Genomic DNA, 25,927 nt, shown 5'->3' with positions numbered 1-25,927 from the left:
GACAGCAGTGGAAGGCTGACAGCTTTGAGTGGACCAGAGCAGGAAAAGGCTCTACAGTTTGTGATGAGCAAAGGTCCCCGGAAACCTGTCATATAATCTGGCAGTTTCAATTATTCTGGAGATAAGAAAGATGCCTTGTGAAGAGAGAAAAATATAGGCTCCTAGCATTCTATAGGAAGACCATATACAGTAGAAAACTAGGCACCATTTGAAAAGCAGGTTTTGTTATGCTACTGGTACATGTAGAGACCAAAAAGCCACGTATACCAAGTGACCGTGAAATCAGAGCCACCCAGTATGAGGTGTGTATTATTACACTAATCATGTCATGAGAGTGAACAGATCCAGTAGCAATTCATCATGGGATGAAAGTGGAACTCCCAAGATCAGGCAGAAGTGGGGCTGGAAGAGTCATAAGTAAGCCATAGGGAGGGATAAGCCAAACTCCTATATTACCAATGAGCTCACACATGCGGACCTCAACAATTAAGAATAAAAACAATCCAGGGCAGAACCTTTTCTCTTCAACATGTCTTAAGACTTACATGTGTAGGTATATCTGCATATCCTACATGTTAATTATACCATTTTATATACTTTTGTGCTTAAGCTAACAACTATTTTACTATTAAATATATAGATTTCCTCTACTCCTCATATAGTGTGCTGTGAATATTTTAAAAAACAGTGTCTATTTTCTTTTTCATAAAGTTTCTACTAAAATTTCTCTTAGAAATTATTTTGGAGACATTGTTGCACTTGGCTGAAGTTAACAGTCATTGCAATGAAGATTCAGATATTTCTAGGAACCGCCCCCCAACACCTTCATTTTCCTGTCCCCACATTAGTGACAGAGAATGTCCAATGTAGGTGAAGCACACATTATACTAAGCAGAAACAAAATACGTTTTAGAGTGAAAGAGAAACCTTAATCTTGTAAAATATACATTGAAAAAAAGAATAAGTTTGTACTGCTTAGGACAAAAAAGCTGCATTAGTTATTTTTTTTTCATTTAGTGTTTTAATTGACAAATGACAGGTTGTATATTTTTATAGTGTTCACATGATGTTTTGATATATGCCTCAGTTATTTTAACAAGGAAAATCAGTATAAGTGCTCTTCATTAGGTAGTAAAGAACTGGAAAGGTAAAAATTTCAAAAGTATTCCAGAGATAGCAACTGTTGAAAGAAGCCATCGCCCTTAGGGCTGGGTTAGGGGAGGCAAAAAGAAGCACTTAAAATTATTAAACCTTAGAAATTTGAGGAAAAAGTCCCAGGGAACTGGAAGTCAGACCTTTGAGAAAGGGACATCGTTAGGCTGGTGGTGCATGTGTCTCCAAGAGGAAACAATGAAGAGTGTCTGTGAATGCTGGAAAGACCCACAAACGTTGCACTGGAACAAACAGTGACTGTCAAGTTGAACAAATGTTCCTAGAGTGATGCTAATCGGAACAGGATGCAAAAACTGAAACAGAAAACAAATAGGAATGAGCATGTTTAGTTGCTCCTCCTCCGGCCGTCCCTCTCCATTCTCTTTCTCTAGTGACCCCTACTGGCCGATTTCAACAGGGACCCCACCAAGGCTGAAATAAGATTCAGCAAGTAAATAAGGTTCAGCAAGTAAATAAGTTTCAGTAAGTACATAAAACTCAGGTTCAGTATCCCAAAGCCGAGCATAGAAGAGAGGATTTGCACAGGTAACTTTTACATACATTCACAAATAAGCAGCAAACAAAGAAAAGAGCTCCTATATACAGATACCTTGAAGGGTGGAAGATGTAAACTGAAAGAAAAATTATGATGGCACTGGAAACAAAGCTGCTATCAATACTTCTTTTATGTCTTTTTTTCATTTAGTAATTTTTGTGGTCTCATATTTTACAGGTAAATATTTGCTCCATTTCAAAATTACTGAAATAGCTAGTCACGTGCCCCAACATCATTTACATAATGATATATTCTCTCCCTACTATTTTAAATGTTGTCTTTACTACATACTAAATATCTGATATTTATTCTGGTCAACCTATTTCCTTTTATTTTTAACTGGTTTATACCTGTACTATTGTAACTCATTTTAATTATCATAGCTTTGTAGTATAATATATTGCCTACTCATACCTCATTATTACTTTTATTTTTAAAAAGTTTATCTTGCATGTTTATGTTTCTAAATAAATGTTAATAGTATTTTCTCAAACTCTAGAAGGAAATATGTTTACTGATGGCTCATTTGTGATTATGCCAAATTCACAGAATAATTCACTCATTGTTATCTTTATCATCGTGAATCATCGATCTCAGAGGTCTGTCTTTTGCCTTGCTCAAGTATTACTTTATAAGTTTAATATATTCAATAAGTGTTTAAAATTCTTGGTTGTTGTGATACTTTTCTTCCATTATATTATCTAGCCAATTACTTTTTGCAGAATGAATAGCTTATCTTTTAATATTAAATCTTGTCCCTCTGATTTTGTGGGATTATGTTATTCATATTTTCAGTTGACCACCATTGGTTCTAGGAAAAAAATACATAGACAAATAATAATAATTTGATTCTTCAAACTTCCACTTACTTATTTATTTATTTAAAATTGTGGTAAAATACACATAACAGAAAACTTACCAGCTTAACCAGTTTTAAGTAGTGCTAAGCACATTCACATTGCTGTTCAGCCAACTTCCAGAACCCTTTTCATCTTGCAAAACTAAAACTACTCATTAAACAATAAATTTCCATGACTAGAAGTCTCTGCTAATACCTGGCCTTTCAAACTTTCCTATGATAATTGCATTTTGTTTGTTTGATGTATTGAGTAGTACTTCAATAATGACATAAAATAATAGTTGTTACATTGATAATTCTTTTTCTTTTTACCACCATTAATAGGAATGTGTCAAGTTATTATCAAAATTAACTTGACAGAAAAGAAATTTGTTAAAAGAATATTGATTAGCTCACAAAATTACTGAGAAGTCTGGTGGTGAACATACTGAGAAAACAGGCAGGAATCAGAGAGGTCAGGCAAATTGGTGCCACAGAGTCAATTCAGGGAAGGACATTATCACCACCACAGCCAAACCTGGGTATTGTAGCTCATCTCATTCCAACTCTTGGCCCAGGCTCTGGTCGTTGGTCACTGCATTCCATCACTGTATTCCATGCACTACATGGCCATGTTAGTCTCTGTGAACTGGGAATTGTTGCCCTGTCACTGTTGGCTAGGCAGGGCTTCTGCGTAATCCAACTCTCTATTTTAAATCTGGGTCAGATTTGTTTAATTGGCCATGTTTAACTGCAAAGAGTAGTGTGTAAATTTGTGTGTGTGTGTTCAGAAACGAGTACCTCTTTTGTTTTGCTTAGTTTTCTTATTTGATTTTGTTTTGTATTTGGCTTCCACAGTGAAAGTCAATCTTTGGCATCCAGGGAGATACATGAAATGGAGAGTTCCTTCTTGAATTCAGGAGGGGGTTCAGATGCTAAGAAGCAATAAAAACAAAGTTTCAATTCATAGAAATTCTAGTCTTTCACTCTTAGGCTTGGATCAGTTCTAGGTAACCTCTCTAAATTTGGCCCAAATTTTCTTATACTTGATAATCACAGTCTAATGTAAGAAATTTGGGAGTTTTCCTAGACGCTAAATCAGAATGGGTTTTCTTTTTTTCCTCTATGCTTCAGGTTTTTTAAAATGAGTTTTAGAGAAAGATAAAATTAAATATACTTTTGTTCCACTAATATTTATTGCAATCATCCTGATTATTATTACAGAAATTTAAAGAGTAATTTTAAAAGTCTTTTGTGTAATAGTGTGAGTAAGTAAAAGTCTTTTGATAGAATAAAAAGTGTTTTTGTTTAAGAGCATTTGTATTAACCAAGGTTCTCCAGAGAAACAGGACCAACAGGGTGTGTGCATGTGTGTTTCTCTCATATATGAAAGAACGAGAGGGAGAAAGGAAGGCAGGGAGAGAGGGAGGGAGAGAGAGAGAGAGAGAATGATTGAGATTTAAAGGTATTTGCTCACATGACTATGGCAGCTGACAAGTTCAAAATCTGTCTATTGCTACCTTGAGTCCTTAGGTAATCTAAAGACAGAATTCCTGCCTCTCCAAGAGAATTCAGTCTTTTCTTTTCTTTCAAGACCTTCAACTATGGGTTGGATGAGACCCACACTTCTGAGGGTAATTTGCTTTATTCAAAGTCCAGTTACTTAAATTATTAATCATATCTAAGAAAATGCCTTCACAACAGCATCCAAACTGGCATTTGGCTAAACAACTGGGCACTACAGTTTACTCAATGTGACACATAAACATAAGTACCGTGGCATGTAATGACATGTCTTGCCATAAAAACTGATAAAATCCCCAATAAAAACATACTAGACAGTAAAAATAAGGCAATATCTTAGAGAGTTTTGTTGTCACAAGTAGTCAAGGGGATTGGAAAGGCACTGCAAAAAATGCAAAATATCATATTCCATAATATACCCATTTAGATGAGAAAGTTAATATACCTAATAGGGTTGAAAACTTCCCTTATTTTTTGACTTAATGTCCACGTTATAGTCTACTTAGTAAGTCCCATGAGATAATTAAAAAATGCTTATTTTTTTAAATACCAACAATCTCTGACAACAATGGACAGCATGGAGTAGAGACTGAAATATTGTGTTTATCCATTTAAGTAAGCATATAAACAATATGTGCTGTTAGATGAAGAAAATCACTTAGTATCAGGAATCAGAATGCAAAGTGACAAAATGTTTATCTTCTAGAAAATAAATTTTACAAGTACATCACAAAACTGAACAGTGGGACTGTCAGAACACCATTTGTATGAGGAATGAAAAGAATTATAGAAAATGACAAGTGACTAAACACCATAAAGATAACCGATAACAGCACTGTTCTAAGACCTGCCTCCAAACCCCTGGAAAATAGAAACCTAGTTTCTATTGCAGTCCTAGTTTCTCAGGAATGAGCCATTGCAGAGATGATGGGAGTTCCTGGGAGCGGGACTGTACTTGTAATCATTGATGCTGACCTAGTATATGTACTGTGGACTCCCTGCCCACTTTTACATGCTTTTTTTTCTCATCCCTACATTGTTAATTCTAATCTTCATTTGACCATTCCTCCATCCTAAATATCACTAATAAAAACAATGGGAAAAAAAACTGAAGTTATCACTTATTTCGCCTGCAGATATCATCCAAATTCTTTTTGAGCAACTATTTCCTGTATTCATATTTTGTCTACTCACTTTATTCCTCAAAATTTTTCAAACTAATATATCTACTGTTTTATCTCAGGTTCTCAGCCTCAACTATTCAGTAGCATTCAATCTATTAAACTCTCTTTAATTTATCCCTGCTTCTATAATCATCCCTTTGGTGGAAACATTTGTTTTCCAAAATTCACTTACAAATCTCAGCATAGATACGTCCTCTCATTCGCTTACTCATTTGGCATTTTCTTTCATTTTCTTTGGTTAAATTTGCACCTCCAGTGGAGAACATATACAGGTACTGCGATGGTATTTAACTATATGCACCAACTTGGCTAAGTTGTGGTGCTTAATTGTCTAGTGAAACACTAATCCAGATGTTGCTGTGAAAGCATTTGGTGGATGTGAATGACATTTATAATCAGTTAAATAAAGATTTCCCTCAATAATATGGATGGACCTCATCTAATCAGTTGAAGACATAAAAGGCAAAAAGTGAGGTTTCCTGGAGGAGAAGGGTTTCTGGGTTTCTGTCTTAAGACTGTAGCATATAAAATCCTGCCTGGGTTTCCAGCCTGCAGGCCTACCTTATGGATTTTGAACATGCCACCCCACCCTCAATTGCATGAGCTCATTCCTTAAGATAAATATCTCTCTCTATATAGCAAAAGTGACCATTTATCTGGAAAGCCCTGACTGATACAACTGCTAATCTATCAGACAGCTGTTGTTTCCATTGCATTATAACAAATAACTAAAATACCCCGTATTTCTCATCTATATGCAGACCAGCTTGAATGTGGATGATCTAATCAGGCTTTGGCTGGGCTGTTCTGCTTCAGGTTGTGGAAATGGATACCTCTTTTTTTCTCTGTAGGTCTAGGGGTCAGCTGGGTCTCTCACACTTCATATACTGGACTGGTAGCCAGGATGGCAGAGATTTAACACAACAAGCATAAGACACAAGGCCTCGTAAAATCTAGGCTGAAAACTGACACACTATTACAATGACTCACATGCCATTGGCCAAAACAACTCACAGTGCTATCTCAAGTCATGAGAAAAATAAGCAAGTTCCGCCTACAACAAGCTTGTGTTTTGGATGCTGAGGAGACGGGAGTGAGGAGTGAGGACCAATTGCCCAATCTATGGCAGAGAAATAAGAACACTGTCTTGAGGGGCCAGTTGGCCTGGATTTGATTGCCAGTTTTACGTAGTAGTAACATTGATGAAAAAAATGGGGATGACATCTACCTAATTTGATTCTTGTGAAGATTCATGAGATAACAAATGTAATTTATTTGCTACATAGTAGCTCAATTAAAAACTCAATGCTTATGAATACGGAAATTTTAGAATACAATAATGTACTGATAGCCAGATGCATATAATAACTTAATAAATAATAACTTCAAAGAAATCTGTTTAGCCAAATACTTAAAATGTATTACCTTAGTCACTTTTAATATTATACATATAAAGCCAGGTACAGTGGCTCACGTCTGTAATCCCAGCAATTTGGGAGGCTGAGGCTGGGGGATCATGAGGTTAGGAGTTCGAGACCAGCCTGGCCAACATGGTGAAACCCCGTCTCTACTACAAACACAAAAATCAGCTGGGCATGGTGGTGGGCACCTATAATTCCAGCTGCTTGGGATGCTGAGGCAGGAGAATCATTTGAACCCAAGAGGCAGAGGTTGCAGTGAGCTGAGATTGCGCCATTGTGCTCCAGCCTGCGTGACAGGGTGAGACTCCGTCTCAAACAAACAAACAAAAATTATACATATAAAATATGTTTTCATGATTTTGGTTATTAAAAAGTATAATCAGTACCACAATATTACACAATTTTATAAGCCCATTTTTTAAAAATCCAAGTCAATAAACTTTTGGCTTTAAGTAGTATGAGTTGGCAAAATCTACATTCACAACACTATCACTTTGAGATTTGTGTCACTCATTCTGAAGACCCTTAGAAATATAAATTAACCACCCAGGACAAGAGGTTGACTGTTAATTTTTCTAATTTAATGTTCAGGTTTGTTTCTGGCCAGAGGTACGATCAAATTAGGATGTGACAAAGACCCTTTCCTTGACCAAAGTTTTGTTGATCTCCTCTAAGCCCACTGCTCCACTAGTCCTGTTTGGCCTCTAGAGTCTCGTTTTAGTGAGAATCCTGCTAAGTCAGCTTAGAGAGAATTTCCCATCCTTGATATCTGATCACCCTGATTTGCCTTCAGCAAGAATCCTGTTATGTCAGTTTAACAAGAATTACTGCCACCGTTGATGCCTCCTCTTAGTAATTTTATATCCATCACTTTCCCGCAGCCTGAACATTGGCTATAAATCCTAACTTGTCTTTGCTGTATTTGGAATTGGGCTCAGTTCTATACTGAGGTCTCTTTTCCCATATTGCTATGGTACTCGAATAAAATCTGTTTCAATTGCCTTAACTACTATCCACCTGTAGCTTTCTTTAAATAGATGGGTACTCAATGCAGCAAATCCTATCATCAGAGAAAAAGAAAAAGCTGGGGATGTAAATCTAGCAGGCCTTATATTTGTAGCCCCAGAAAGGACTCAAGAAGCATAAACCAGGATTAATAATGCAATGTTAAGAGATTCTGTAAACCATAAAGCTACCCCAAGTTTGCAGCTGCCCTTAGTGGTTTAATCTCTATTTCCAAGATGTGATTGTCATTAAATTACAACCGTTGAGACAACATGAGTTCTTTTGTAATTCTTTGGGGGTGGTAAAGAGAGAGAAAACTGAAGACATAGTTCGTCACTCCATAGCCAGTCATTATGGGAGAAAAGCAGAGAGACAGGAATAGGTTTAAGCAGATAAAAAGAGAACGAAGAATAGGCTATCCCCCTGGTGCCCATGGAAAGGAAAATCTCCCTCCAGTAAGGGACTTGACATGGATTTTACAGCAAGCTAAGGGATATAAGCAAATATCTTTCCTGAAAAGATGATACTGTTGCATATGTATTGCTATCCACACTTTTGCAAGTTTTAGCCAGTGAACCAATAAAATTGTAGCCAGTGAACCAATTAAATGCATACAATTTTTCTCTGATCCTTCTAGCCTTATAGGGTGGGAATCATTTCCACCAGTGAATAGATGAAATTATGGAGCCTCCATAAAATTCGGTGGTTTGCTGCATCCATCATGCTAGAAAAGTTGCTAAGCAACACTGAGTAATTTCAGGGCTTCTCTCATGACTCCTTGCAGCCTCCCCCCACAGGAAAAATACATAAAGCTAAAATATATCCTAATTAGGCTGGAGCAGTTGTTTTTCTCCTGGGCTACCTCCCCATGCTCCTGAACAAGGGCAGGAGGAGACAATTTAGGTGGGCTCATAACCTCTATCCAGCATCAGCCAGAGGGGTGCCACTAAGACATGGAGTTTCTAAATGAGAGAAAAAATGTTTTAAAATAAGTAGCCTAACTCAGCAATAAAAAGAGCTGAGCTATTGATTCACATAACATCTTAGACAGATCTCGAGCAACTACACTGACTGAAAAGTTAGCTTTAAAAAGTCACATAGGGGCCGGGCACAGTGGCTCACGCTTGTAATCCCAGCACTTTGGGAGGCCGAGGCGGGCGGATCACGAGGTCAGGAGATCGAGACCACGGTGAAACCCTGTCTCTACTAAAAATACAAAAAATTAGCCGGGTGTGGTGGCGGGCGCCTGTAGTCCCAGCTACTCGGAGAGGCTGAGGCAGAGAATGGCGTGAACCCGGGAGGCGGAGCTAGCAGTGAGCCGAGATCGCGCCACTGCACTCCAGCCTGGGTGACAGAGCGAGACTCCGTCTCGAAAAAAAAAAAAAAGTTACATAGGGTGTAATTCCATTTCTGTAACAGTTTTGAAATAACAAAATGATAGAAATGGAAGACAGATTAGTGGTTGTTAGAAGTTAGAAGGTTGGGGTGGTAGGGATGTGACTGTGACTACATAAAAGTCAGTACAGGATAAAAGTGTCCCATATCTTTATTGTGGGAGTAATCACACGGATCTACAAATGTGATAAAAGCACATAAGGCTAAACACACACACACACACACACACACACAAACAAATGCATGCAAACCCAGTGATATCTGAATAAGATCTATGACTGTCAGTTTCTTGATTGTAATATTGTACTCAACATAGGATATGACCATTGTTTGAAACAGAGTCACTGGTCTAGAGATCTCTCTGTATGATTTCTTAAAACTGCATGTGAATCCACAATTACATAAAAATAAAAGATTAAAAAAAAAATCATGGCCAGGCACAGTGGCTCACACCTGGAATCCCAGCACTTTGGGAGGCCAAGGCGGGCAGATTACGAGGTCAGGAGATCAAGACCATCTTGGCTAACATGGTGAAACCCCATCTCTACTAAAAATACAAAAAATTAGCCAGGCCTGGTGGTGGATGCCTGAAGTCCCAGCTACTCAGGAGGCTGAGGCAGGAGAATGGCGTGAACCCGGGAGGCAGAGTTTGCAGTGAGCTGAGATTGCATTGCTGCACTTCAGCCTGGGCAACGGAGTGAGTTGCCTCAAGACAGACCTTTACTTATTGTTTGATATATTCAAGTAATGGTAGATAGGATGTCAATCTACAGGTGTAATATTGTGCATATGGCTAAATATGAATCCAGATTCGGATATGTGGGTCCTGCTTTGAGCTTGAGAGTCTAACAAGCTCCCAGGTGATTCCCATACTGCTAGTCTGGGGCCAGGCTTTGAATACCAAGAATGTAGCCCTATGAAACAGATTCTTACTTTCTGAGATTTTAAAATAAATTTCTAAACTTGAGAATCTATTTGCAAATTATAGCTATAAAGTGCTTGGCATTAGGGTCCTCCCCAAATCTTGTCTTTTTTTTCTTTCATTTTAGGAAATTACTTATATGATCGTTTACCTCTAACTTTTATCTGATTTAAAATAAGCTTGATTTCTCTAGTGCCAAAATACATCCTTATTCAGTATTTTACTATAGTGAAATAAAGTGCATTTAGATGGAGTAAATACTTTATGTATTAATATTTTAAAAGAAACACAAGATATCTTCACTTGTATCACATATATTTTATAATTACTTTCATAATAACACAGATAACAAAAAAAAGTGTTGAGAGCTGAGTATAAGCTGGTCCCTCTCCCACATAATGTTACATTTATCTCACTCTTGCATTTTGCAGATCTAGGAATAGTGGCACAGAAAAGTTTACAAGTTCCTTAATGTAGGAGAGCCAAGATTTGTTTCAGAGCCTAACACTGCTGTAAACACTTTTCACACTAAATCATATGGCTAATATTAACAATAAATAACCCAGCAACAGCAGATGAATGAGGATCCTGTATGTAGCCTAAAATCTGTGAGTTTAAATATAATAACCTGGCTTATCTCCATTATGTTAACTGAATAAAAATATAAGACAACTGTGCTTTCTGACTGCAAGGGGAAATCTCAAATAAACTTTGTGCAAGGCCTCTGGTTATGACGAAAAGAGAGAGGGGAAAAGGAAGGAGAGAGGAAGGCTGGAAAGAGCAAAAATCCTCAGCTCCAGGTTGGAGAGCAAACAAATGGTGAACAGAGTCAGTCCACGCGACTCTGCAGATCCTGCGTCTTGCTTGGAGAAGCCATTAGAACCCAGCCCCCGGCAGGGAACCACGCCCAGCCTCCAGGCCACCGTAAAACAGCAGCGCCTTTTTCCACAAGAAGAATAGGCCAGTGTCTGTGCCACAAGCACTTTACCACATGCTCCTTTTGGTTGAGAAAGCAGGGTTGAGGGGAAAAAAAAGAAAAAAGCCAGAGTCATAGATTTTTCCTTACTTTTTTTCTAAGGCAAACAGAACACTTCCCCCACTCTGAATAAGCCTGAATAAACGACATGTGCGAAATGACATCTTTCTTTACTTGGAAAAAAGAATAAACCGACTTTTTTAAAATATGTGTATGGACCTCAACGTTATCTCAGTAGATAACAATGATACCTGAATAACACTGAAAATGATTTTCATGAGAAATCATCTAGCAGATGTTAAAAGAAACCATGATAAATAGAGGGATTGCCTGACTGGAGCATATATATATATAAAATATATATATAAAATACATATATGCATATACACATATGCATATATTTGCATATATGCATATACATATAAAATACAACTCATGATAATTTACTTGACTCTGTGCCTATAAATTTTCCTTACACAGCTGGGTGATGTCAGTTTATTACAGGATTAAATGTTTACTCTTAGTTGTTGATGTATTCCTCACTGCGGACTATAGACAAAGTCAAAAATATTCCCTAAGACAGGGGAGGAAAGTCTTCTTGAGGCCAGAGCAGGACATCAAGGGACCATGCATCCAATACTCAGATGCAACATAACTACCTTTGGAAAATGGCAAAACCAAAACCCTTTCAATCAAGGCAGATTCAGGAAATTTCTGTGGTTTTGATGAGTAGATGAAAATTTAATTTGCTCAAAATCCTGGGTACCATTGTTCAAAGTACAATGAACGTTTATGTATTATGGAACGCCATTTATTTTTTCCTTCAGTGATTCAACAGGGTTTCAAAACCATCGATGTATCCTTAGAAGGCTGGATTATCATTGCACACACTATAGAACAATCTAGATTGGGGGAATATCTGGATACATTGATGTTTATCTCTGTTTTAGGGTTATTTCAAGTACAACTTTTTTGTGAGACACATATGTAATATATATATTTATATATATTTATATATATATTATATATATATATAAATATATATAGTCTATATATAGACTATATAAATATATATATAGTCTGCCCTCCATATCTGTGGGTTCTGCATCCTTAGGTTCAACCAAGTGTGGATCAAAACTATAAAAAAAATTCCACAAATTTTCAAAAAACAAGAAAACCACAAAATGAAGTGACGTGTAGGCCCTGTATTAGATATTATAAGAAATACAGAATGTATTATATATATAAAGACAGGGTTTTCTTCTGTTTCCCAGGCTGAAGAGCAGTGGCCCCATCACAGCTCACTGCAGCCTCAACCTCCTGGGCTCAAGGGATCCTCATGTTTCAGCCTCCAGAGTAGCTGGGACCTCAGGTGTGTGCTACCACGCCAGGCTAATTTTTTAAATTTTTTGTAAAGACGGAGTATCGTCATGTTGTCCAGGTTAGTTATAAAAGGAACTTGAACATCTGCAGATGTTTGTATCTACAGCAGGTCCTGGAACCAATCCCCCATGGACATCAAGGAATGACTCTATGTACATATGTGTGTATACATATCTGAGTGTGTATGTGTGTGTGTGTACATATATACATAAACAGATACACATATACAGGCACACACACGTATACATGAGCACACACATGAAAATACATAGTCATTTATATTTAACAATCTAAACCTTACCAAGTTAAAACGTGGTAGATTTTCAGAGACATTATGTATGAAATATTCTCCTGTTAGCGAATTTACAAACATCTTTCTATACTCTCCACTACCGTCTTATCATTTCATCCCAACATGACTAGAAGCATTTCCCACAAATCAAGTGAGATAGCTGAGCAAACAGCAGATTGTATTGCTAGCAGCCTCTTGCAGAAGTGTCTTTCTTTTTTTTTTTTTTTTCAGTTGGCCTCATACTGTCTTTATTAGGTATTATGATTGTTTGAAGAGACAGCATCTCTGGGAGGTAATTAGGATTAAAAAAGATAATAGTGAGTTCTCTAAAGGAAATCAACACCCTTGTAAAAATATACATGTATCTATCTCTTTCAGACAACATAAATGTCATTTAATTATTATTCCATGATGGTAAATCATTTAGTAAACAGATAATCATAGCTGAGTATTCTAGGTTTGAAGAAGCATCTTTCTGATCAGAACAAGGGCCCAGCTTTTTAAGCAGTGTTCATTAAAGCCACTTCCCAAGGTAGCCACTTCGAAGCATTTATTACTCTACTGTCCCTTGAAACATTTATTCCACTACTCTCCCTTGTGATGTGTGCTACAAGATGGCAGCTCCCACAACTGCATTCTGAGGACTTAGAAGATATATACCCAGACGTGCTTAGAGTGATTTTAACCACTGGTTTTATCATCAGGGGAATTTTCTTGGATGTACTTGGTTTTATAGGACATCAAGAAGCTCCTCCTTGATCCTGCACTATTTTGTTGAACCAAATAAGACTGATTCTTTTTCCCTAAAAATGGCCAATAAATATAAATTCATCTAATATACCTATATATTTTAAACCTTTTGTAGCTTACCCGAAATCCCATCAATTAAAGCTTGATTTAGTAACTCTTACTCCTTTTGAAACTACAAATAAAAGCTTGCCTGTAACCTTTCTCATTCGGGGTGAAATCATTTAATCAGAATCCCTTTCCCCCACAGCCTCTATTTCTACTTTAATGAGGCAGCAGTTTTCTCTCATGCTTTGGATTTCTTCAGAATGGAACATTTGAATAATGAAAATTCCTCCATGAGATAGAATAATAAGGAATATAAGTAGGTAAAAGGGCAGATTTAGTATTGAAAGTTCCAGGTGGAAGACAGGGTGAAGGGGATGCGACTTAGAGGTCATGGCGTCCAGGAGACACAGTAGAATTGCTTCCCACCCTTGCCAGGGAGGCTGCAGACCTTAGGAGATGAGAGTGTAGATTCCGGAACTACACTGCCTGGGAGGAAACATCAATTCTGCCATTTACTAATTAGCTTCCAAACTCCCCTGTGTCTCAGTTCTGTCCTCTGTAACTGGGGTCACTGTGAGAGATTCAGGGAGTTATATATGTAAAGCAATTAGAACAGAACCTGGCATGGACGATGTGCTATACAAATGTTTGCTGTCAGCATTTCCCTGATCTTCATGCCGTGGTTTCAACAGGGCGCTTATTACCCAGGCCACCATAAAATCTCCAGTCTTAGTATGTCATATACAGGTCCTTTCAAGAGTATAAGTAAATGCCAGGAAACTGAAGATAAGCCCTCAGTGAAGAAACTGGCCTTATATTGTGAGAGAAGTTGGGTACTGTTATGGCGAAGTTGCCAGGATGCCTCGACAAACACAACAATTTGAAAATCCCCAGCTAAGACTCTCTTTGTCTGGGAAACATGGAGCTTTCCTAGAAACACACTCCCAGTTATGATTTCTGAGCTGAGAAATCATACAGCTGGGAATTATTTTCCTGTACTTTTTTAATGGAAATGTGTTTTGTATCTATTGAGAAGACTATGTTTTTCTATAGTAGCATATCACCACCAAAGTGCATCTGTTATGCCTCCAAACATACTTTATTGTATAGAAATACAAAATTCACCATTTAATTATTATGTACTTAAAAACCAGAAGGCAATTAGCTGGGCGTGGTGGCAGGCACCTGTAATCCCAGCTACTCGGGAGGCTGAGACAGGAGAATGGCGTGAATCCAGGAGGGGGAGCTTGCAGTGAGCTGAGATCACGCCACTGCACTCCAGCCTGGGCGACAGAGCAAGACTCCATCTCAAAAATAATAATAATAAAATAAAATAAAATAAAAATAATAAAAAAACAGAAGGCTAAATTTTGGTGGCTCAATTCATATTCTCTTTCTTTTACCCAATGAATATAATAATATGTGACAAGCGAGGCAAAACAAACACGTAGACCAACAATGTTTCCCAGTTTGTTGAGATCTTGTTTTCTTTAAACTCTATTATAAAAGTCTAGAATCTCAAAGTCTTTGAGCATCCTGGCTACCGCTTTTTTGCTGACCCAGCTTTACAAATAGTAAAGCTCATAATATTCTCTAGTAGACAATTCAGTCCTAGAATCACATTATATTTTTAGAAATTGTTACACATTACCGCCTGTTCTTGGACAATTAAAGGTACCCATGTTATTTTCCTGTCTCTTATTAGAGCAGACCATCATTCTGTCCTCTTACAGGTTTCAGTTCTCTCAGCATTGTAAATTTAGTGAAACATCGAAGAAAATCTAGTCCTCAAATTACCTGTCGATGTTAATCTGCCACGAGTGAAATATAAACGCCAGTGTTATTTCAAGTGGATTCTATTTGACAGACTGTTGGGAGTAACAGATCCTTTAGAACTGGCTACTATGAATTCTCTGTATACTGACAGATTAGATTGCAGGGAAGAAAAAAAAATCACATGAGTTTCATCTCATGTGTAGCAAAACAAGCCAAGTTCTAGGCCAGAGAAAAACAACACTAGCCCTTAACCTTTGCTTGATGAATATCTCTCTCTCTTTCTTTTTAAAATGAATACCTGGAATAAATTCATCTCCATGAGTTGTGCTACAGAACTTCCAAAACAAATCAACTAAGTTGATTTAAAAGAAAAAAATATGACATTATTATTTAATAGTCAATAAAAACCCACTTTCCTGCAGTCTAATGCTTTTATTTGTCAAAGCACCATTGTTTGTATTTTTACGAGTTTGGTTTCTAAGCTTTTTGAAAGTACATATTCTAGGGCTTTGTAAACAGTCACATTTTCAGAAAGCATATTCTTTTTTACTATTTTGCTATATATCCAAACACATAAAATTATTATTTATTTCTGTGGTAAGAACACCTTAATGTTTAACCAAGGGACTCTTAAAAAGTGTAACCAATGAAAAATCCTGGATTTGTTTTAATAAATTGACTTTTACGAAACCTAGTTTTCCTTGAGTCCTTGGCATGACAACATTCCTTTAGAATTACTTAGCCCAGCTGTGCAGTGGGTGAAGCAAAGGGCAGAGTTACCTAATAGGAAAAATCCATTGTACATACGCTAAGGTGTTAGCCCTCTTGAATTCTCTACTTCACGAAATTCAAGAGAATGAAAAGAACTTGTCCAAAGGAAAAAAAACTTGACTTACACTTAAGCTCACGCTGCTTTTCAAAGTCTAAATGGGAGGCACCGGGATCCATTAGAGAGTTCTAGATGAAATGCCAGAAGCCCTGGGTTCTAATCTTGGCTGTTTGGCTCTAGCCAAGTTATTTGACCTTCCTGGACCCCAGATTCCCCTCTATAAAATGAAGAGTGTAATATTTTTCTTTTCTACTCTACAAAGTTATTGTGAGGATAAAATAGGAAAACAGATGTGAAGCTTCCCCCCCAAAATATATAAAACAGTGCAGATATATTAATACTGATTCTCTTTGGCCCTTATACTGGTCAAACTTGTTCAAACCCCACCTTATTCTCCTTAAATAGAAGAGGTTCTTTCGCTAAGATTAGAAACTCTCCAAGTTAATGATTCATTCTTAGGTATTATACATAAGATGTAACACAAGTTTTGGAACAGTAGAAATAAAACAAAACATCAGTTATTATATCAAAATTTCAGGAGAAATTTCTCTTCCTCACTAGGAAGTCTACTCATTGTTTTCAATCCTCAAACAAATATATACACTTGAATATTTTCTTGCACACATGCCTAGCCCAACACCAGCATACCCACATCTCCCCACCCCACATTCACATTCTTTTCCAAAAGCCCAAATTTGTCTTGCTCTCCTTCACTTTAATTTGTTATCTTCCACCAATTACTCTAAGCTCCTCCATTTATCCCAAGTCTTAACCAAAATTCTTTGACACCACAGGGCTCATACATTTAAAAAGCTGTTTCTGGTTTTGATTTTTTGTTGTTGTTGACCTCAAAAAGAAAAAAGACCCACAAAATGTGCTCCCATCAATTGGTGTATATGTTTTTTTGGGGAATCACAGTTTTAAAACTGAACAGAAAAAAGACGCTTTAAAGATTGTAAGGGTCTGATTGCCTCAACACCATAACTTAATTAAAAATATTACTGTTGAATCTTATTTGGTTAATTTGTCTGAGACACCTGGACCTGTTGTTTACATGAACTGTCAGGAATATTAAATCAGCCAACTAGTTGCTGCCTAAGACAGCTATGGGAAGCCTGGTTTGCATCAAAAGGTCAACAGGAAGAAACTTACGGAGAATAACATGTTATCTGAAGAAGAGAGTGGTATCATTTGCTGCTCTGTGGCTATTCTCTATGCCACATAAAGTCAAGGCTTCAACATACTTTAAAGTATATATAAAAGTTTTTTCTAAACTTAGAAATTCCATAATGTTGGCTATGGATTTGTCATAGATGACTCCTATTATTTTGAGGTATGTTTCTTCAATGCCTAGATTGTTGAGAGTTTTTATCATGATTCTCAAGCATTCCCCTTGAGAACTGAAAGAAGAGAAGGATGCCCACTCTCACCTCTCCTATTCAACATTGTAAAAAAGTCCTAGGAAGAGCAATCAGGAAAGAGAAAGAAATAAAAGACATGGAAATAATAAACGAAGAAGAAGTAAAAGTACCTCTTTCCACTGACTATATGATTCTATAGCTAGAAAAACCTAAAGATGCTGTCAGAACATTCCTAGAACTGAAAAATGACTTCAGTAAAATTTCAGAACACAAAATCAATGCAAAAAATTAGTAGTATTTCTATATACCAATATTGTTCAAGCTGAGTGAAATCTGGAACACAATCTCATTTACAATAGCCACAAACAAATGAAATATCTAAGAATACAGCTAACAGAGGAGGTAAAAGGTCTCTACAAACAGAATTACAAAATACTGATGAAAGAAACCATAGATGACACAATAAATGCAAAAATATTTCATGGTCATGGATTGGAAGAATCAATATTATTAAAATGACCATACTACCACAAACAATCTACAGATTCAACACTACTTCTATCAAACTACCAATGTGACTTTCCAAAGAATTAGAAAATAATTCCAAAACTCATATGGAACGGTAACAACAACAAAAAGCAAATAGCCAAAGAAATCCCAGGCAAAAGAACAAAGCCAGAGCTATCACACTACCTGACTTCACACTGAACTATAAGGCTACAGGAACCAAAACAGTATGATACTAACACAAAAAAAACAGACACATAGACCCATACAAGAGAATAGAGAACTCAGAAATAAAGCCACACACCTACAACTATTTGATCTTTGTCAAAGTCAACAAAACAAGCGATGGGAAAAATACTTCCTATTTGTCTTCTCCAGTCTATGCTACAATGAAAGAAAAAGAACTTATGCTCTTAATCTTGCCCTTCCATATCCCATCTTGTGTGTTTATTCCTCAATACTTTTCACAGTGTTTTTGAAATCACTGGCTTCAGACCTCTGTCATGAGCCCAGCTACTTGATCAGTATCTCTGATCAGGGAGCCTCAGAACATGTGTCGTTAACAAGTCCTCCAGGTGATCCTTATAATAATGACTACACTGTGAGAAACTTGAAACGTAAATTCTGCCCCAACCTCCTGACTGTCATTGCGTCTCCCAGATTACTAACCATCACATTCTTTGACAGATTTTCAGATTTCATACTTGCCTGACCGACATTTTTTTTTTTTTTTTTTTTTTTTTTTTGAGAAGGAGTCTCGCTCTGTCACCCAGGCTGGAGTGCAGTGGCATGATCTCAGCTCACTGCAAGCTCTGCCTCCCGGGTTCACGCCATTCTCCTGCCTCAGCCTCCCAAGTAGCTGGAACCACAGGTGCCCGCCACCATACCCGGCTAATTTTTTTGTATTTTTAGTAGAGATAGGGTTTCACAGTGTTAGCCAGGATGGTCTCGATCTCCTGACCTCGTGATCCGCCTACCTCGGCCTCCCAAAGTGCTGGGATTACAGGCGTGAGCCACCATGCCCAGCCTGACCGACATGTTTTTATACCAGCTCCCACCTTCCCATTCTCAAACACTGTCCCCCAGCTTTCTGACTGTGCCATTTTATCTTCTCAAATGCCTTTACTCATAAATTGCTCAAAATCCTGTTCTTTATTTTGATATTTATAACACCATACAGTTTCTCTTAGTGGTATCCTTTCTTACTAGGACTTCAATAACTATCCCATATAGATGGTTCCATAGTCCATTGTACGTGTGTGTGTGTGTGTCTAGTTGCATGTGTAGTCTTAACTTCCAATGTCAATTTCCAGCCTTCTACTAGATTTCCTTATTGGGAAAACACAAGTTAGTCATTCAACAAATATCAGTGGAATACAGAACCAAGGACCAAGTACAGTACAAAACACTGAAACTTTAAACCCAAGAAGCCCTCAAGCAAACATCTTGTTTTCCTCTGTCTCCAGCAGAAGGCCATCCTTCTTTTACCTCATTTATCTTTCTCTTTTTCTTTTTTTTTTCTGAGATGAACTTTCACTCTTATTGCCCAGGGTAGAGTGCAGTAGTGCAATCTTGGCTCACTGCAACCTCTGCCTCCCAGGTTCAAGCAATTCTCCTGCCTCAGCCTCCCGAGTAGCTGGGATTACAGGTGCCTGCCACCATGCCTGGCTAATTTGTTGTATTTTTAGTAGAGACAGGGCTTCATCATGTTGGTCAGGCTAGTCTCAAACTCCTGACCTCAGGTAATCCACCCGCCTCGGCCTCCTAAAGTGCTGGGATTACAGGCTTGAACCACCACACCCGGCCTCATTTACCTTTCTCAATTCAAATTTTATTTCTCTCAACGTACCTTTCTCAGTTCACAGAACTACCATCTTTCTAGCTGTTTAGATTTTACCTATAAGAATCATTTAGTGCTGTGCTGGTAAATTTTTTAAAAACTGCACTCCTCCCACTCCCCAGAAAAGTTCTACTTTGTAGTGTTGGACATTTTAGTGTTGTGATTATTGACACTATAGCTAATTTAAGAGACAATTTGATATCACTGGACAGGAATCTGGGGAGAGATGTGCAAAATTTGCCCTTGGGAGCTCATGTAGACCGGCCTCAGCACACTCCTGGAATCGATTTTTCTTCTTAAATATTTATATAATATATTCAATCATTTACCAAACCACCTTTGGATTATGTACCCAATTACACCCTTTATATTCTCACCACCATAGCTGTCATGTAAGACTCATGGTGCAGTGCTGCCTTTTTTGGCTATCTGCCCTTGACATGTCATGACACATGTCCTCCAAGAACCGATACAACCACATCACTCCATGATTCAATATGTTTAATGACTTCCATTAGCAAACAAGGTCGATTTTGCCTGGGGCAGCTCTAAGTATGAAAATATTGGACAAGATAATGGCATCAAACAACAGATTGGACCCAGGAATAAAAACAAGGATGATTTTGTACTTTTGTTAAAGTAAATGAACTATTCAATATATTCTGATGCTTTCTTTTGTGATTTTAGAAATGTTTCATATTGGCAAGAAAGTGAGATTTGTTCTTTGTGTCTTTCCAGCTTCTCATATCCATTGCTTACATGTTATTGTTATTGCTGCTAACAGAGTTTAGTTAGAACCATCACAGTATCTTCTAACTTGACTTTATTATCTTCTCTCCAAGTCATTCTCCATGCTATCATCAGAGATCCAGTCCCCCTCCATATTGAGCAACTAGTACCTTTGTCATTGTATGAGCCATACTCCAAGATAGGTCTTTCTTGACCCATTTAATAGATGAGATGAATGAAGCTTAAAGAAGTAATCTGTGCAAGGTCACAAAAGTAGTTAGTGGGAAACTATCTCAACTTTCTCTACCTCAAAAACATCTTCAGTAGGCCCGACCCGGTGGCTCACACCTGTAATCCCAGCACTTTGGGAGGCTGAGGAAGGCGGATCACGAGGTCAGCAGATCGAGACCATCCTGGCTAATACAGTGAAACCCCGTCTCTACTAAAATTACAAAAAATTAGCCAGACGTGTTGGCGGGCGCCTGTAGTCTCAGCTACTCAGGAGGCTGAGGCAGGAGAATGGTGTGAACCTGGGAGGTGGAGCTTGCAGTGAGCCGAGATTGCGCCACTGCACTCCAGTCTGGGTGACAGAGCAAGATTCCCTCTCAAAAAAAAAAAAAAAAAAAAAAAATTCAATAGTAACTCATTCTATATACAGTATCTGAAAGGATCCCAGTACGACCTGATTCCAAACTACATTTCAACCTGAATTTCCACTATTTCTTTTTAATACTTTATGCTCAACCCATGTAAACAGCTCCCTAGTTTGCATGCAGCTGCCAATGTGAATACACTTTTACTCATAGAAGTCATCAGATCCAATCCCTTTCAACATATAACTAGATGAACTCCTTCACTTTTACACCAACACAAGGAAAACTGCCTTCTTCAGGAAGCATCCTGATTCCTTAAGAAATAACTTCTCATTCCTTTTTCTTAAATGCCATCTATTTTTACATCTCCAGTAAGGTTTAATGTAATTTCAGTTTTGCATTAGTCTGTTCTCACACTGCTATAAAGAAATACCCGAGAATAGGTAATTTATAAAGGAAAGAGATTTAATTGACTCACAGTTCTGCATGGCTTGGGAGGCCTCAGGAAACTTACAATCACAGTGGCAGGGGAAGCGGGTACCTTCATCACAAGGTGGCAGGAGACAGAGTGAGAGTGTGAAGGAGGAGCTGTCAAACACAAAACCATTAGATCTTGTGAGAACTCATTCACTATCATGAGAACAGCATGGAGGAAATGGCCCCCATGATCCAATCACTTTGCACTGAGTCCTTTTCTTGACATGTGGGAATTATGGGGATTACAACTCATGAGATTTGGGTGGGGAGACAGTCAAACCTTCTCAACTTTATATTGTAATATTAAATATAATGTGTTTCAGTGTATAGGTTGTGGGTGCCTAGAGTCCCAGGGTCCTCGTATCGAGTCGTATTGGTTTGCAATGCTGTGTGACAAATCACCAGAAACTTAAAAGCTTAAAACAATTCTCAGTATCCATGGGGCAAAAATCCAGATATAGCTTATCTGGATTCTCTATTCAGAATTTCACAGGCCGCAATCAAGATGTCAGATGGTGAGCAGGTCTTATTTGAGGTTCTGGGTCCTCTTTTAGGCTTACATGGTTGTTGGCAGAATTTGTTTTTTGTGATTGTAGGACTGAAAGCCCTCAGCTCCTAGGTCTTCTGCCATTTCCTAACATGAAGCTTCATAATCAATGACAGTTTGCTTCTTCAAACTTGTTCCTAACAAACTTCTCCAACTTGTTCCTAATCTCTGTATCCTCTTCTAATAGGCTCAACTGACTATGTCAGATTTGTCCATACCCTTTTGATCAGGGTACCATCAACTTGATATCCGCAAAAATCTGTTCATGCTTGCCACATAAAATAACATAATAACAGAAGTTATATATGATAATTGGTATTATAATCTAATAGTTAAAACTAAATTACAGCCCTGAGCACATTCAAGATGAGAGTGTTATATATTAGTGTGGGCCATTGAGGGTCATTTTAGGACTATATCTAAAATGCCAACCTAGCCTGATGATGCCTCACTAAGAAATGATTTTAAGTTATTGGGTTATAATTGTTAAATTTATAAAGTGACAGTATAATATATCTCCTTTGCAATAAGTTAAAACATTTTATATGTGACAAATAATAGCTTTTTGCCATTGAACATATTTTTAAAAAAGTAAAAATATTGTGAATTTTGATGGAGTCTAGTACTCAAGTACTATTTTTTAATTAATAGAAGTAATAGCAAAACCAAAATTATTTTTTAACTTTTGTTTGTAGTTCGGTGGTACAGGTGCAGTTTTGTTATATAAGTAAATTGTGTATCACAGGGGTTTGGTGTACAGATTATTCACCACCCAGGAAATAAGCACAGTAACTGATAGGTCGTTTTTCAATCTTCACACTCTTCCATCAGGTAGGCCCTAGTGTCTACTGTTCCCTTCTTCGTGTCTATGTGTATTCAATGTTTAACTCCCACTTATAAACGAGAACATGTGGTATTTGGTTTTCTGAATCTTTGTTAGTTCACTTAGGATAATGACCTCCAACTCCAACCACACTGCTGCAAATGATATGATCTCATTCATTTTTATGGCTGTGTAGTATTTCATGGTGTATATATACCATATTTCTTTTGCCCAGTTGACCATTGATGGGTATTTAGGTTGATTCCATGTGTTTGCTATTGTGAATAGTGGTATGATGAACAGATGTGTGCCTGTATCTTTATGGCAGAACATTTTGTATTCCTTTGGGTAGATACCCAATGGTGGGATGGCTAGGTTCAATGGCAATTCTGTTTTGAGTTACTTGAGAAATTGCCAAACTGATTTTCACAATGGCTTAAATAACTTACATTCCCACCAGCAGTGTATAAGCATTTCTTTTTCTTCTGAACCTTGCCAACATCTGTTATTTTTTGATTTTTTAATATTAGCCATTCTGACAGGTGTGAGATAGTATCTCATTGTGGTTTTGATTTGAATTTCTCTAGTGATTAGGGATGTTGAGCATTTTTTTTGTATGCTTGTTGGCCACATTTATGTTTTCTTTTGAAAAGTGTGCATTCATGTCCTTTACCCACTTTTTAATGGGGTTGTTTTATTCTTGTTGATTTAAGCTCCTGATAGAATCTGGATATTAGATGTTTATCAGATGCATAGTTTGCAAATATTTTTTCCCATTCTGTAGGTAGTCTGTTTACTCTGTTGTTAGTTTCTTTTGCTCTTCAAAGGCAACTATTTCTGACCGTTACGTGCTTTATTTTTTTCAATCGTAAAAGTGGCAATTTTTAATTTACAAAATAGAACAAAGAAACACAAAATAGGGTCATCTATGTCAAGCAATTAATAATTTCCTAAAGAAAGATCAACCTGGATTTCAGAAAAGCATACTAGTCAATTACAGATTGACTTGCCCAAATGATGATTAAAGGACAATGTCTGGAATATAGGTTGCAGAATGCCTCTCAAATATCTGAGATTCACACATTCCAGAATACCACGAAAACTAAACAAACAACAAAGCAATACTTAAACATCTGAGATTTCCCAGAGCTTGTATAAAATAGCATGCTAACTCACTCTGGAAAGCACAGGCTGTTTATCCTTTCAGATACAGAAGAAAAAATGAATCTGTTAACTGCTCTGTCTCTTCTATCTCCCCCTGAATGATCTCCACATTTAAGAGGTGTTTGCTAGAAGATAAAAATGCATCCATGTGGATATCATTTAATAAAGACTCCTAATTTTGTTCCATAAAAAAGCATTTGACTTCAGAAAAGTTGTTATGTTTTCAAATTCTAAGGCTGTTAGTCACAAACACACTAAGCCAAATACATCACCAAGGAAGGGATTAGGTGCCTCTACAAGTGAAATGGTTGAAATTTAAAATATTGCAAAATGTTTGAAATGAATGTTTGAAAAGAAACTATCACCAGAGTAAACATTATCTAACACACTCAAACCAGTTTACCTAATACCTATGAATGGCACTCCACACTGATGACTTATAAATCTCTGCATATTATGGCTTTTGAACCCAAACACCTTCAATTTTTCTTAATACTCTGTATTCTGTCCTGGCATTCCATTTTTACACACAATTAAAGCTATATGTGGCTGAAAGTGATCTGAAGTAGCTTTATTGTGGTTAGATTGCATCCAAATTAGATGAAGCACAACAAATTTACAAAAACAAAAGAGAAAAACAGACTCCTTTGTTTTTGAATGACCAATCAAAGACCGTAGAGACATTATAGACCCATGTGAACCAAATTCTGTAGGAGTAATTATGTATAAAAGAGCTTCCAATCTACCTCTCTGTTCTGAGAAATAAAAGGCATTGCTCAGATAAAATGCAGAAAGTCCAACAACTGTGCTATGTAAAAACCTTGAGGACATCGGGGCTCTGAGTCTTAATCAATTTATAATAATAGTCTTTCGAGTCAATCCGATCCGTGGCTTTGAGTTGATTTGTATTGTTTGACTGCTTGAATCTCTATTTTCGGATCCCAAGGGCATGGTGATGCCTAACACATCAGTGTCCTCTGAAAATAACATGGGTGCTGGCAATGACCGGACCTCAAACGTTAAAAAAAAGGCGATTAACAATTTCCCATACACTTGCAAACATTTATGACATGTTCTTTCATCATTCCTTGTGAATGAAATATGAAAATATAGAAAATCCTACCATTTATTTAACCCCAAATTACTCCAGCCAGATTCCTCTTATGAAGATTACAGTGCAGATCAAAATATAAAAAGCTTGAGGGCAGTGAGGATGCTATATAATTCTACCTGTAGATCTTTCCTTTCCTAAGTAGTAGTAATCATTTGTGCTGTACTTCATATACAGACCTCATGAAGTCAATCTCCCTGCCTCTTTGCACATTGCTTTGCTTTGACTAGATGTGGACTTGTGAGTAGGTCTTGCCGATGAAGTTTGAGGGTAGGGGGAGACTCCAAGCTCCCTTTTATTCTAACATGTCAATCAGCAAAATCGGCAGCAAGAAGAGACTGACATGAGTAGAACCATGCTTCTCTCAATATGTGATTGACATTAGCTTACATAGGAAATAATAGATAATATTGTAAGCCACTCAAGATTTCGAGGTTGCTTATTGAAGCACAATGGAAATCAAATTGGCTGACACAATTTTCATAGCAGAAACTTAAAAATTATTGTTAATAATTCTGATAATAGTAATGGCTTAGAGAAATATGGATATAAAAGATACATCTTATACACCCATGATTCATAGTTAAGGAGCCTAGCTTTTCCTCAAGTATAAATATCAATGCAAGCGTCTTACTAGTAAGATTTGTGTTTGTATGATTGAACACAAATTGACACTGAATCCATTAAACAACTTCTTTTTTTTCTTTCTAATTCCACTTATTCTTTC

General features: G+C 37.3%; 1 protein-coding gene across 1 annotated transcript in view; it reads right to left on the bottom strand.

Annotated features, from left to right (window-relative positions):
• Nucleotides 1–776: 776 nt before the first annotated feature.
• The window catches only part of LOC134736570 (uncharacterized), a 367,716-nt gene continuing 342,565 nt past the window's right edge, over nucleotides 777–25,927 (bottom strand). Inside the window, exons 4-6 of the mRNA XM_063638508.1 lie at nucleotides 21,557–21,666; nucleotides 1,296–1,466; nucleotides 777–887 (exon numbers count right to left, since the gene is read on the bottom strand). Coding sequence (XP_063494578.1) covers nucleotides 777–887; nucleotides 1,296–1,466; nucleotides 21,557–21,666 — 392 coding nt within the window. The remainder of the gene's footprint in view (nucleotides 888–1,295; nucleotides 1,467–21,556; nucleotides 21,667–25,927) is intronic.

Source organism: Symphalangus syndactylus, chromosome 5, assembly GCF_028878055.3.
Source record: "Symphalangus syndactylus isolate Jambi chromosome 5, NHGRI_mSymSyn1-v2.1_pri, whole genome shotgun sequence".
Lineage (NCBI taxonomy): Eukaryota > Metazoa > Chordata > Mammalia > Primates > Hylobatidae > Symphalangus > Symphalangus syndactylus.
Note: the sequence above shows the minus strand (reverse complement) of the source record. Positions and strands in the feature narration are given on the sequence as shown.